Here is a 15335-nt window from a genome sequence, read left to right on the forward strand (position 1 = left end):
TAGTGTCCTCTCTGCGCCATAGTGTCCTCTCTGCGCCATAGTGTCCTCTCTGCGCCCTAGTGTCCTCTCTGCGCCCTAGTGTCCTCTCTGCGCCATAGTGTCCTCTCTGCGCCCTAGTGTCCTCTCTGCGCCATAGTGTCCTCTCTGCGCCATAGTGTCCTCTCTGCAATGCATTTACTGGAGAGTGGTGTAATGGTCATGGACTTGTAGACTGACTGGTTCAGTGGAAATGGCCAAGTGCTCATCACTAAGTGTGTGTGTGAGCCCAGGTGGTGTGCTCTGACAGCATTATTAAGACATCCTCTGACAGGACCGACCATGGCAGACAAGGTGGTCACACTCCCCTCCTCGGGTTCAGAGTTCAGTTCACCAAGGAGGTAGAGAACCTCAATCAAATTACCCATCTGAAGCCGCACAACGTAATTATACGGGACTCTGTATAAATTGGCGAGAGCAAATAATTGCTGTGATTGATTAAAACACTAATTAGATTAACATTAAATAGAGTTGAGGGTGTGCGTCGCAAATGGCACCATATTCCTTACATAGGGCACTACTTTTGACCAGAGCCCTATGGGCTCTACTTTTGACCAGAGCCCTATGAGCGCTGGTAAAATGAGGTGCACTATGAAGGGAATAGGGTGCCATTTGAGACGCACACAAGCTCTCCCCAGGTTATTTGCATATCCTTTATCTGCCGGATGTGTCCACAAAGGAGGTGCTTTCACATGGAAAACATAGTGAATTAATTTATGAACAGTTTTTCATAACATTTTGTTCTTCCTGTAAAATGAGTCCTGTCATATTTCAATTAAACCTCAAAATGATTTCCTCTTAAGGCAGAGGAAGGAAGGTTCAACAGGAGTTGTATAATTGTATTTCGGGGAAGATTTTCCTTAATATTCAGCTCTTGCAAAAAGATATATAACTCAGAGAAGTCAGTTAGAGAAGATGCTTATTGCTAGTTCAGTGTACTAGCGGTAAATAAACCTTTAGGTAAATCTACCTGTACTTGTTATCTACTAATCTATTTCTACTCAATCTAATTGGTTAATAACTTGCACTGTTAGATTATATTGAGGAAAAATGTACTGGTAGAAAGACATCTAATAATGTCCTTCATAGTCTTGACCTTGTTTCGTTGACAGTTTCTTTCTAGACAGTAGAGATCTGTCTGTGAATTCATCCCAAATGGCTCCCTAATGCCTATATAGTGTACTATAGGCTTCTATCAAAAGTAGTGCACTATATAGGGAACAGGGTGCTATTTGGAACGTAGACATGGCCTGTCTGTTTCCTCTGAGAGTGACGGCTGCTTCTCTTACTGCCACCTCCTCCACACATTCTACTGTAAGAGTGATTGACACCTCTGTCTCACAAAGGCTGCTGTTTCTCCCCTTCACAGTTCGCCAGAAGGATGCAGTGGAGAAGGAGGCCAAGGTGATCATTCTGGAGGCTGGAATCACAGATGTAAGTCCCCTTTATATGGGTTTGACTCAAATGGCACCCTATTCCCTATGTAGTGCATTACTTTTGACCAGGGCCCATAGGGCAGGTAGTGCCTCCAATAGGGCCCATAGTCTCTGGTTAACAGTAGTGCAGTATATAGGGAATAGGGTTCCATTTGGAAAGCGACCATGATCTCAGACTGTGAGATTATATTTGATAGTTTAAATTGTCCTATGTCATTTATTTGAGTGTTTTCCTCGTGGGCTGCTACAGCAAAGCACATTTGTGAAGAAGTACACTTTCCCGAGAGCATAATTAAATATTTTGACAGATTCTGTGTGAAAGACAAATAGTGACCGTAGAGCAAACGAACTGACAAATTCTTTATTTTCTGTGGTCGGCACTTACAAAGCACCTTTATGCACCAGTTGAAAAAGCACCGTTACCGAGCCTCCATTTTTAGTACCCACTCTAACTGGCTGGCTCTACTGGGCTCCACTCGTGAACATTACCATTCTCTGCTACCTCTCTATTAAATACACGGTGGAGTGTCTCTCCTCTCTCTGTTATTGATTCAGCAGTAATTCTGCCTCAATGACTGTGTCACATTCACACCGTCAATCAAAATGGCAGGGATGAGCTCAACGCGTCTGGTGAGAGAGACAGAGAGAGAGAGAGAGAGAGATGAGAGCGAGGGAGGAGGGAATTCAATACCTAGCCAGAATGGACCCTATTATCACCAATTGAACTGCTGTTGTGAGAGAGAAGGTCTTTGTCCCAAATGGCACCCTATTCCCTATGTAGTACACTACTTTTGACCAGGCCCATAGGGGTCTGGTAAATAGTACTGCACTATGTAGGAAATAGGGTACATTTGGGACACAAATAAGGCATATTCAGATAATGTCTGGTGCTGCACTGCTACTACTGCCCCCATCTCCCTCTCCTTGGCCTTGCATTGGTCAGGCAGAGAGTTACTCCATTTCACAATTATGTTCTGAAATGGATTCTCTCAGAACACTGAGATAGATTGATATCTACTGTGATCAGATAGGGGAGAGTGAGTTAGGTTTTTGTAAAGTGCCCACCTTCAAGATTTTTGAATTCTACATATGTTCTGTTGGACATCTTTTACGCGTTATAGATTGTACGAGTCAAAACAGGTGATGGTGGCTAAAGTACCCATTTAATTTAGTAATAACTGAGTTTTAAATAGAACAGAAATACACATCTGTTGTTATAGCTTGCTGTGTTTTTACATTAGCCAACTCGAGCACCGCTTGTATCCCAAAAGGAACCTTTTCCCTACATAGTGCTCTCCTTTGGACCAGAGCCCTATGGGGGCAGTACATAGGAGAATAGGGTACCACTTGGGACACATACATTGTTGTTTCCACACTTCTTCTACATGGGTCCAATTATGAGTGGAGTGAGATAAGGAGTCTGGGCAGAACTCAGATTATAATTGTCCTGGAGTAGTTTCCACTAATCCCAGTCAGTCCCTTGTGCTGCAACGCTGCTTTGTTCAGCTTGAATTGTTCTCCTTCCAATCTATTCTCAAAACGGTGTTTTAGACAGCCGTGGAAGGAATTAATCAAAGAGAAAACACAGGAGCGTGGTTAGATAGCCCCGCACAGCTATTTTAATTGATTACAACCGTCGTGGCTAGGGCTCTCTCCTCTGAGAGACTGGTTTGCATCCCAATTGGACTCTATTCCCTAGTAGTGCACAACTTTTGACCAGGGACCTTTGTAAAAGAAGTGCACTAAATAGAGAATAGGTTGCTATTTGGGATGAAGCCACTGACGGCACACCTCTGTCCAAAAAGAAGGATTAAAGCTGTCTGTTGTAGCTTTAGGACTCTAAAGACAATATGGCTGAATGCCTTTATTGTGCGTCTGCCTCCTGATGACATGTTATAATTGTTTTGCTAGTGAGAAACAGACCAACTTTGATTGCATTTTAAATAAATAAAAATAAAACACATTATTTAATGATATGTCTGTTTACATGTCTGTTTACATTTCACATAGATTTCCAATACCTAGATGCCCTATCGAAAACCTTTGGAATATTGGAATATTTAGATGTGTTAATTAATGTGGATGATCGAGACCCTTTTCAATGGATCAAGAGACAGTACTTCAGACAACATCTGTTTACAGGCATACAGACATTATCTCAGCTCATTTTCATTACAAAAAGAGCTACAAAAAATTATCGGGACATCAGAGTGATGGAGAGAAAGAATTCTGCATCTATTTTAATAGATATTCAAATGTATCTATGTGAAAATTTAATCAAGAACCTATTGAAGTGCTGGCCCCTTTTTATGCTCAAGACACAGCATCCAAATGCGATTTGATATGGTAATGTGGCCCAGGGTGCATCCAAATGGGTCCTGGTCACAAGCAGTGTGTCGTAGGGAATAGGGTGCCATTTGGGACACATCCCACAATGAGGCCTGTCGGCCAGGGGCATGCTGGGATAGCTCACGAGGTGTTCACCGCATCAGATGCTGCTCCTGGATCGCTGTGCTGCTGTTGCGCATAACTATAAATACAACGGCTGGGTGACTCTCACAGTTCAATACCAAACAGACTCACATATACTCTCCATCTATCTGTCTCGATCGCTCAATCTCTCCATCTCTCACTTTCTCTGTCTCTCTGTCTCTCTCTCATTTCTGTGTCATCACAGTATTTAAGAGCTGTAATGCAAAGAGTTGTACTGTACTTGTTAGCTCGTTCAAAATGATCTGCACTCATACCATCTTAGCAGGACTCACTGTTGGTAGTGACATATTTGTTTTGATTCTGTAATGTGTAATGTATTGGTATGTACTCATAGGGTCCATTATTATTCCACTAAACAACCCTCACAACTCACTATTTCCATTATTGCAAGGGGGATGGAGGGATATAGGAAGGGAGAGAGGGATGTAGGGAGGGAGGGAGGGATGTAGGGAGGGAAGGGCGTACTGAGCTAAACCAAGAGAAAGGAGCTGAGCATTGTGAGCTCATGGAGGGAGGGAGGGAGGGAGGGAGGGAGGAGGGAGGGGGGAGGGAGGGAGGGAGGGAGGGAGGGAGGGAGGGAGGGAAGGGCGTACTGAGCTAAACCAAGAGAAAGGAGCTGAGCATTGTGAGCTCATGGAGGGAGGGAGGGAGGGAGGGAGGGAGGGAGGGAGGGAGGGAGGAGGGAGGGAGGGAGGGAGGGAGGGAGGGAGGGAGGGAATAGTTGAGCAGTGTGAGCTCATTCCTGACCTTTAGAGCAGGTGGTTCCTGGGGCTGTTCCGGTCGGAGGTATGAGGAGACAGTTTGTAATCATCAACTCCCTTCCTTCTGCTCTGTGAAAGCATTAAGGCTCATTATGTGACTCAGGATGGGATCTCATCAGATTCATTCTGCAAAAAAACATCCACAAAAATACAGGTTTGGATAGGAGCTGTTGGAGACAGGAGGTAATGTTGATATAGGAGGAAGTGTCTCTCATGATTGCAAAATGAAAGGAAATGTGTTTGGGAAGGCTTTAGTATGTAAGTATACATTGAATGAACAATGACATATACACGTCATGTCAAATATGGAATGCAGAATTCAGCAGTAGTTGTAGATGACCTGCTTTAATAGAATGGTCTACAGTGGAACACAATGCAGCTGACATAATGATGCTTGACATCTACCTTCAGCCCTTTATCTCATCTGCATTTGTGTGACTGTGCATACACTGCATACTGCACCAGCAGACATAGACATGGCTCACCCCAGCCCCACTGGGCTCCAGCATCCCCCTGCTCACCCCAACCCCACTGGGCTCCAGCATCCCCCTGCTCACCCAAACCCCACTGGCCTCCAGCATCCCCCTGCTCACCCAAACCCCACTGGGCTCCAGCATCCCCCTGCTCACCCAAACCCCACTGGGCTCCAGCATCCCCCCTGCTCACCCAAACCCCACTGGGCTCCAGCATCCCCCTGCTCACCCCAACCCCACTGGGCTCCAGCATCCCCCTGCTCACCCAAACCCCACTGGGCTCCAGCATCCCCCTGCTCACCCAAACCCCACTGGGCTCCAGCATCCCCCTGCTCACCCAAACCCCACTGGCCTCCAGCATCCCCCTGCTCACCCAAACCCTACTGGGCTCCAGCATCCCCCTACTCACCCAAACCCTACTGGGCTCCAGCATCCCCCTGCTCACCCAAACCCCACTGGCCTCCAGCATCCCCCTGCTCACCCAAACCCCACTGGCCTCCAGCATCCCCCCTGCTCACCCAAACCCCACTGGGCTCCAGCATCCCCCTGCTCATCCAAACCCCACTGGGCTCCAGCATCCCCCTACTCACCCAAACCCCACTGGGCTCCAGCATCCCCCTGCTCACCCAAACCCCACTGGGCTCCAGCATCCCCCTGCTCACCCAAACCCCACTGGGCTCCAGCATCCCCCTGCTCACCCAAACCCCACTGGGCTCCAGCATCCCCCTGCTCACCCAAACCCCACTGGGCTCCAGCATCCCCCTGCTCACCCAAACCCCACTGGGCTCCAGCATCCCCTTGCTCACCCAAACCCCACTGGGCTCCAGCATCCCCCTGCTCACCCAAACCCCACTGGGCTCCAGCATCCCCTGCTCACCCAAACCCCACTGGGCTCCAGCATCCCCCTGCTCACCCAAACCCCACTGGGCTCCAGTATCCCCTTGCTCACCCCAACCCCACTGGCCTCCAGCATCCCCCTGCTCACCCAAACCCCAATGGGAACCATTATAGGCGACACAGTGTGTGGTGCTGTCACCTTAGCCAGATGCTAGAAACCTCATGCTGATTGCAAGTAATATAGCCACGTGATAGACAGAGGTCATGATGCTTGTTGATTTTGTTTGCATTGAGGAGAAAGTGAAGTATGTTATATATATACTGCTCAAAAAAATAAAGGGAACACTAAAATAACACATCCTAGATCTGAATGAATGAAATAATCTTATTAAATACTTTTATCTTTTCATAGTTGAATGTGCTGACAACAAAATCACACAAAAATAATCAATGGACATCCAATTTATCAACCCATGGAGGTCTGGATTTGGAGTCACACTCAAAATTAAAGTGGAAAACCACACTACAGGCTGATCCAACTTTGATGTAATGTCCTTAAAACAAGTCAAAATGAGGCTCAGTAGTGTGTGTGGCCTCCACGTGCCTGTATGACCTCCCTACAATGCCTGGGCATGCTCCTGATGAGGTGGCGGATGGTCTCCTGAGGGATTTCCTCCCAGACCTGGACTAAAGCATCCGCCAACTCCTGGACAGTCTGTGGTGCAACGTGGCGTTGGTGGATGGAGCGAGACATGATGTCCCAGATGTGCTCAATTGATTTCAGGTCTGGGGAACGGGCGGGCCAGTCCATAGCATCAATGCCTCCCTCTTGAAGGAACTGCTGACACACTCCAGCCACATGAGGTCTAGCATTGTCTTGCATTAGGAGGAACCCAGGGCCAACCGCACCAGCATATGGTCTCACAAGGGGTCTGAGGATCTCATCTCGGTACCTAATGGCAGTCAGGCTACCTCTGGCGAGCACATGGAGGGCTGTGCGGCCCCCCAAAGAAATGCCACCCCACACCATGACTGACCCACCGCCAAACCGGTCATGCTGGAGGATGTTGCAGGCAGCAGAACGTTCTCCACGGCGTCTCCAGACTGTCACGTCTGTCACGTGCTCAGTGTGAAGCTGCTTTCATCTGTGAAGAGCACAGGGCGCCAGTGGCGAATTTGCCAATCTTGGTGTTCTCTGGCAAATGCCAAACGTCCTGCACGGTGTTGGGCTGTAAGCACAACCCCCACCTGTGGACGTCGGGCCCTCATACCACCCTCATGGAGTCTGTTTCTGACCATTTGAGCAGACACATGCACATTTGTGGCCTGCTGGAGGTCATTTTGCAGGGCTCTGGCAGTGCTCCTCCTTGCACAAAGGCGGAGGTAGCGGTCCTGCTGCTGGGTTGTTGCCCTCCTACGGCCTCCTCCACGTCTCCTGATGTACTGGCCTGTCTCCTGGTAGCGCCTCCATGCTCTGGACACTACGCTGACAGACACAGCAAACCTTCTTGCCACAGCTCGCATTGATATGCCATCCTGGAAGAGCTGCACTACCTGAGCCACTTGTGTGGGTTGTAGACTCCGTCTCATGCTACCACTAGAGTGAAAGCACCGCCAGCATTCAAAAGTGACCAAAACATCAGCCAGGAAGCATAGGAACTGAGAAGTGGTCTGTGGTTACCACCTGCAGAACCACTCCTTTATTGGGGGTGTCTTGCTAATTGCCTATAATTTCCACCTGTTGTCTATACCATTTGCACAACAGCATGTGAAATTTATTGTCAATCAGTGTTGCTTCCTAAGTGGACAGTTTGATTTCACAGAAGTGTGATTGACTTGAAGTTACATTGTGTTGTTTAAGTGTTCCCTTTATTTTTTTGAGCAGTATATATACAGTTGAAGTCGGAAGTTTACATACACCTTAGCCAAATACATTTACACTCAGTTTTTCACAATTCCTGGCATTTTATCCTTGTAAAAATTCCCTGTCTTAGGTCAGTTAGGATCACCACTTTATTTTAAGAATGTGAAATGTCAGAATAATAGTAGAGAGAATGATTTATTTCAGCTTGTATTTCTTTCATCACATTCCCAGTGGGTCAGAAGTTTACATACACTCAATTAGTATTTGATAGCATTGCCTTTAAATTGTTTAACTTGGGTCAAACGTTTCGGGTAGCCTTCCACAAGCTTCCCACAATAAGCTGGGTGAATTTTGGCCCATTCCTCCTGACAGAGCTGGTGTAACTGAGTCAGGTTTGTAGGCCTCCTTGCTTGTACACGCTTTTTCAGTTCTGCCCACAAATGTTCTATAGGGTTGAGGTCAGGGCTTTGTGATGGCCACTCCAATACCTGCCACAACTTTGGAAGTATGCTTGGGGTCATTGTCCATTTGGAAGACCCATTTGCGACCAAGCTTTAACTTAATGACTTATGTCTTGAGATGTTGCTTCAATATATCCACATAATTTTCCTGCCTCCTGATGCCATCTATTTTGTGAAGTGCACCAGTCCCTCCTGCAGCAAAGCACCCCCACAATATGATGCTGCCACCCCCGTGCTTCACGTTTGGGATGGTGTTCTTCGGCTTGCAAGCGTCCCCCTTTTTCCTCCAAACATAACGATGGTCATTATGGCCAAACAGTTCTATTTTTGTTTCATCAGACCAGAGGACATTTCTCCAAAAAGTATGATCTTTGTCTCCATGTGCAGTTGCGAACCGTAGTCTGGCTTTTTTATGGTGGTTTTGGAGCAGTGTCTTCTTCCTTGCTGAGCGGCCTTTCAGGTTATGTCGATATAGGACTTGTTTTACTGTGGATATAGATAATTTTGTACCTGTTTCCTCCAGCATCTTCACAATGTCCTTTGCTGTTGTTCTGGGATTGATTTGTACTTTTCGTACCAAAGTACATTCATCTTTAGGAGACAGAGCGCGTCTCATTCCTGAGCGGTATGACGACTGCGAGATCCCATGGTGTTTATACTTGCGTACTATTGTTTGTACAGATGAACGTGGTACCTTTAGGCATTTTGGAAAATGCTCCCAAGGATGAACCAGACTTGTGGAGGTCTCCAATTTTTTTCTGAGGTCTTGGCTGATTTATTTTGATTTTCCCATGATGTCAAGCAAAGAGGCACTGAGTTTGAAGGTAGGCCTTGAAAAACATCCACAGGTACACCTTCAATTGACTAAAATGATGTCAATTAGCCTATCAGAAGCTTCTAAAGCCATGGCATCATTTTCTGGAATTTTCCAAGCTGTTTAAAGGCACAGTCAACTTAGTGTATGTAAACTTCTGACCCACTGGAATTGTGATACAGTGAATTATAAGTGAAATAATCTGTCTGACAGCAATTGTTGGAAACATTACTTGTGTCATGCACAAAGTAGATGTCCTAACCGACTTGCCAAAACTATAGTTTGTTAACAAGAAATGTGTGAAGTGGTTGAAAACTGAGTTTTAATGATTCCAACCTAAGTGTATGTAAACTTCTGACTTCAACTGTAGCTCATGATTCCTCTCCAATACAAAGCCATGCTACTACAATATTACAAAATGTCTGTCCCAAATGGCACCCTATTTCCTTAATAGTGCACTACTTTTGACGAGAGCTCTGTGGGCCCTGGTCAAAAGTAGTGCACTTAATGGGTAATAGGGTGCTATTTGGGATGCAACCAAGGTAGAGAACCGGAGATGACTACAGTTGTTATGGATTAGCTTCTTTCACTGTACTCATGCCAGGAGAGACATTGCTTGGGGCCTTTAAACCATGTTACGGTATGATATGCTTTTTGGTAGTGAGATGGAAGAAGAGCCATGTGATCCTAACTGACAGTCTGCTGTACAGTACAGTAGTCCTCTGACATTGACCGGACCTGACTGAGCTATATAGTCTGCTTCAATGGTCATATACAGTGCTATGATGTGAAGCTCTCCCTCCTCCCTCCAGCCGTCCATTCCTCTATCCCTGCATCCCTCCCAGAAACCCCTACTTCCCTCCACCCATCTGTCTCCCTCCCTGTACCCATCTCGCCCTCCATCTCCCTCTCCCTTACAAGAATGTGATACACTGCTTTTTACCTAGAATCACTAATCATGTTGTGCTATTTATTTTATATCAACATGTTATTGTTTTTCTATTGTGTCTCTACTTTGTTTTAATAAGATGAACCTCACAATGTAGTCTCGTTCTTTTAAATATAATTGAAATTAGAAACTATATACAGTAAATTAAATGCTTGAAGTGATAAATAGTGGAACTTTGTTAATTTGTAGGCTGATACTGGTGTTGTTGTTTTACGTGTGCATTTAATACATTACTTTAGTCATAATCTTGTTGATTGTCTCCCTTTATCTGCAAATTGAGTCATTTTTAATCAGAGCATGCAGTGTGTGCTGAACAATTAGCTGGAGTTCTTTTTCCCTTTAGCGTATTACTGGTATCTGCTATATTCCCTACCTGATCAAACACAGTAGGATTTCTACTTCTCTATTATGATTAGTAATTGGCACTTCCTGTGCTCGCCAGCCATTTCACCAACATCACATGTAGTATTACTTTTCAAAAACACTCTCCTCTGGAGTAGAGAGAGACAGAGAGAGAGAGACAGAGAGAGAGAGACGGAGGGAGAGAGAGACGGAGGGAGAGAGAGACAGAGAGAGAGAGACAGAGAGAGAGAGAGACGGAGGGAGAGAGAGACAGAGAGAGAGAGACAGAGAGAGAGAGACAGAGAGAGAGAGACAGAGAGAGAGAGAGAGAGAGAGAGAGAGAGACAGAGAGAGAGAGAGAGAGAGAGAGAGAAAGAGAGCGACAGAGAGAGACAGAGAGACAGAGAGAGAGAGAGACAGAGAGACAGAGAGAGACAGAGAGAGACAGAGAGAGACAGAGAGAGACAGAGAGAGAGAGAGAGAGAGAGAGAGAGAGTGAGAGAGCGAGAGAGATCTCCCTCCAGCTTAACCTTGGTAGCTTTTATCAACTAATTACTAAAAAGATTTCATCATTGATGATGGCAATGATGGCAATACCACTATTCAGACCGCACCACCAAACAGTGAATTTATCCTATCCCAGACCCCCCCCAAAAAATCCTCTATTTCACAATGGACAGATTTATCATTAGGATCACAGTGAAAAGATTTAAACGTCGATGGAGTTTTATCTGTTTCCTCTCAAAGGGCATCTCTAAAATACACCCCTGTAGGATAGGAAGGTCTCTGTGGAGATGAAGGACATCTACCACCAAGAGATACATTTCAAATGAGTAGCTAATAATCAAATCTTTCCATTTTAATACGCATAAACAACCAAAGTAGAACAGGCATGCCCCATGAAATGAGCAAAAGCCCAAATGTGATGGATGAATACCTGTCAGAGGTATCTGTCACAAGTGACTGATTGCATATCAATTATAAATGCATAAGGAGAAATTTGATTAGAATGTTTTTTAAATTAAAATAGAAGGTTCAGGAGTTTCTCACCTCCCCTCCTCCCTTTCAGTCAATGACTAATGAAAGAAAGCCTTCTGCACATTTTTGTTTTAGTGGCAGCATTTATTTGGAATATTATTCATTTTTCATTTTCATATTTAAATGTATTTGAATTGCACATTGCAGAGCTAGAGCAAGATAGCTATACTGTGCTGTAAAATGCTTCTTAGACCTGAACAAAGTCTACAAATTCACATGTTTGCTTAAGGTTACAGTCTTCATATAAAAAGAGTATCAAGAACAGAAGCTAATCCTAGTTTCTTATCCCTACACCCTGTCCTGACATTCCCCCATGTTGCTGTGTGTGTGTGCCAGCCCATTACCATTGGCCACCCTTCCTCAGATTAGCACTAATTAAACTGTGAAATCAGAGCCATTTCCTTAAGTCACTCAGTACACCATGAGACATGAGCCTGGCTAGAGAGAGGGGTGGCGAGGGGACAGCTCGGGCTCAAGCACCTTGGCCCACTGCCACTCTCCCCTCCCTAGCCCTCAGAGACATGTATGCATCCCAAATGGCACCCAATTCCGAGTAGTGAACTATACAGTTTAGTCATTAAGCAGACACTCTTATCCAAAGTGACTTACAGGAGCAATTAGGGTTAAGTGTCTTGCTGGATCAGCTCGTGGATTCAAACCAGCGACCTTTCGTTTACCGGCCCAACACTCTTAACCACTAGGCAACCTGCACTATGTTGGCTACCTGCCGGCAGGCTACCGGCCCAACGCTCTTAACCACTAGGCAACCTGCACTATGATGGCTACCTGCCGGCAGGCTACCGGCCCAACGCTCTTAACCACTAGGCAACCTGCACTATGTTGGCTACCTGCCGGCAGGCTACCGGCCCAACGCTCTTAACCACTAGGCAACCTGCACTATGTTGGCTACCTGCCGGCAGGCTACCGGCCCAACACTCTTAACCACTAGGCAACCTGCACTATGATGGCTACCTGCCGGCAGGCTACCGGCCCAACGCTCTTAATCACTAGGCAACCTGCACTATGATGGCTACCTGCCGGCAGGCTACCGGCCCAACGCTCTTAATCACTAGGCAACCTGCACTATGTTGGCTACCTGCCGGCAGGCTACCGGCCCAACACTCTTAACCACTAGGCAACCTGCACTATGATGGCTACCTGCCGGCAGGCTACCGGCCCAACACTCTTAACTCTATCTGCACTTATCCAGAGCTTCTTACAGGAGCAATTAGGGTTAAGTACCTTGCTCAAGGGAACATCAACAGATTTTTCACCTTGTCGGCTCTGTGATTTGTACCAGCGACCTTTTGGTTACCGGCCCAATGCCCATAACCGCTACATAGTGCAGGTAACCTAGTGGTTAAGAGTGTTGGGCCGGTAACCAAAAGGTTGCTGTTTCGAATCGCCATGCTGACTGTTGATGTGACCTTGAGCAAGGCACTTAACCCTAATTGCTCCTGTAAGTCACTCTGGATAAGAGCGTCTGCTAAATGACTGAAATGTAAATACAGAGCCATTTGGAAAGCATCCATAAGCTGCTTGCCTCGAAGACATTTTGATTTGAGGGTGGGTCAAATTGGTGTTTGAGGGGTGGGGTGGGTGGGGTTGGTAGGGGCCCCAGGGGGTGGGGTGAGGGGGGTATTGTTGTCATGACAATAACATGGGCCTGGTCCAGAGGGGGTGCGTCTAATGATGAATAATTATGCAAGCTTTTAGTGGTTTCTATTTTTTCCCCCTCTCGTTGTGAAAAATATGACCTCCCCCCTGTCTCATAGTGTTTAAAAAAACCAAAAGGACTTTGATAAATGGCGACAAAATTGTTGCGAAAAACGTGCAACAGTGTTTCCCTCTGGCTGTGTAGTGTAGGAGGCAATTTTGTTACTAGTGCTCTCAGGTCATTAGTGCATAATACTCACCCAGTTGGTGGTTTTCTTCTGCGCCTAATGTGGCTAATAAGACAACGGCAGCGACATGCACACTGCATTAATGACACAATGAGGGTCAGTTGATGGATACATGTCTGTACTAAGAGGTGGCCTATCCTATCTCGGTTACAGTGCGAGACAGTTAAGGAGTTCTCTGTAGCTCAGTTGGTAGAGCATGGCTTTGCCACTTGCAATGCCAGAATAGTGGGTTTCGATTCGTGGGACCACCCATACGTAAAATGTATGCAAGCGTGACTGTAAGTCGCTTTGGATAAAAGCGTCTGCTAAATGGCATACACTACCGGTCAAAAGTTTTAGAACACCTACTCATTCAAGAGTTTTTCTTTATTTTTACTATTTTCTACCTTGTAGAATAATAGTGAAGATATCGACACTATGAAATAACACATATGGAATCATGTAGTAACCAAAAAAGTGTTAAACAAATCAAAATAGATTTTATATTTGAGATTCTTCAAATAGCCACCCTTTGCCTTGATGACAGCTTTGCACCCTCTTGGCATTCTCTCAATTATACATTGTATATAAGAAATCATTATTTATTTTCCTCTTTGTTTCTGTAAGTTGAATTATATTTTAGCTTAATTTGAGAGTTATTGTATTCCTTCCTGTATTTTACTGAGACTCTCACGTTTAGAATAGAATAGCATAATTTCTCCTTGGGTCCTCTATACAATATATGACTAACAGCTGTTACAGGCCACCCCACTGACAACAGCACAGCACATCCCCGGGTAGCCACCTCTAACATTATGCTAGTGAAATGTATCCACATAGAGAGCCATCACGTTCAGAGGATAATGGATATGCATTGAACATGGTGCTCAATTCCTTTCAAAGTTTCTCAGTTCACTCCGGCAGATACTCATGTATTCAGTCAAAAGACACTTGGGAGTGAAAACGTCTCCTCCCAACAAGCAACTCTTTTCAGAATTCGAATTGTGTTCATACCGTACATAAAGCTTTTCAACATAGAGCATGCACTCCCACACACACATACACACAACCCCCCACCACACACACACACACCACCCCACACAAAACACACACACAAACGTGGCAGTAACGGATGTGTGGGGGATTCAATCCGAAGGATAAGATGGGCGGTGACAGGCGTACCATTCACCTTGATCACCGGCATGTTGTTGGCTTTGAACTGTGCTGCATGCTAACGAATGGGCTTTTAGCTCGAGAATAATGAGGAAGACGCTTTTAACAAGCTCATCTTAGAGGAATATTGGTGATTACATACAGTAGGATAGGCTGCTGTTGGAAATGAGCTTTGGCGTCTCAATGCATGCTGTTGTTTGTGCGGAAATGAATGTGTGACAGTGAGAACATTAGCAGTGTTGTCTCTCTCTCACTCACACACACACATAATTCATACAATACCACAACACATATGTATTATTCATAGGTTTGTTTATTTGAGTGAAATGCCCCCATTCTATTTTGGCCTGTGTTTGGTAATGCAGAGTTAAAGAGGGCTGCAGGCATTTTTATCTAGTGAAGAATGTAACTACAGTTGCTGAATGTACTGTGTAGATGCTATTAATGATTCATCACAATATTTCAAAGGCTGTAGCAAAATTGTGTTGTGCTTTATACAATACATATAATTACATTTCCATTGGACAACATCAATAAGAATGTTGAAATAACCTTACTGTAGATGCGTTGAATAGAATTGACAAGACATAGAATAGACGTAGAATAGAAAATAGATGCTGTATATTATTTGTGTTGGAGTTACCGAAGACCTTTGGCTGCTGTTTGGTTCTGCCACAACGCTTTCTTGACCAATTCCCTCTGATTGTACCAGCCACCTGGCCAAGAAAGCAATGGCATTTTGAGGAGCTCTCTCTCTCTCTCTCTCTTTGTCTGT

The 15335-nt window shown here is 45.3% G+C and overlaps 1 protein-coding gene across 2 annotated transcripts in view; it reads left to right on the plus strand.

Annotated features, from left to right (window-relative positions):
- LOC106568821 (receptor-type tyrosine-protein phosphatase N2) overlaps positions 1-15335 on the plus strand; it is a 149199-nt gene that overhangs the window by 90911 nt on the left and 42953 nt on the right. For both annotated transcript variants that reach the window (XM_014139506.2, XM_045694068.1), the window contains one exon: positions 1406-1470. In XM_014139506.2, coding sequence (XP_013994981.2) covers positions 1406-1470 — 65 coding nt within the window. The remainder of the gene's footprint in view (positions 1-1405; positions 1471-15335) is intronic.

This window comes from Salmo salar, chromosome ssa14 (genome assembly GCF_905237065.1).
Source record: "Salmo salar chromosome ssa14, Ssal_v3.1, whole genome shotgun sequence".
Classification (NCBI taxonomy): domain Eukaryota; kingdom Metazoa; phylum Chordata; class Actinopteri; order Salmoniformes; family Salmonidae; genus Salmo; species Salmo salar.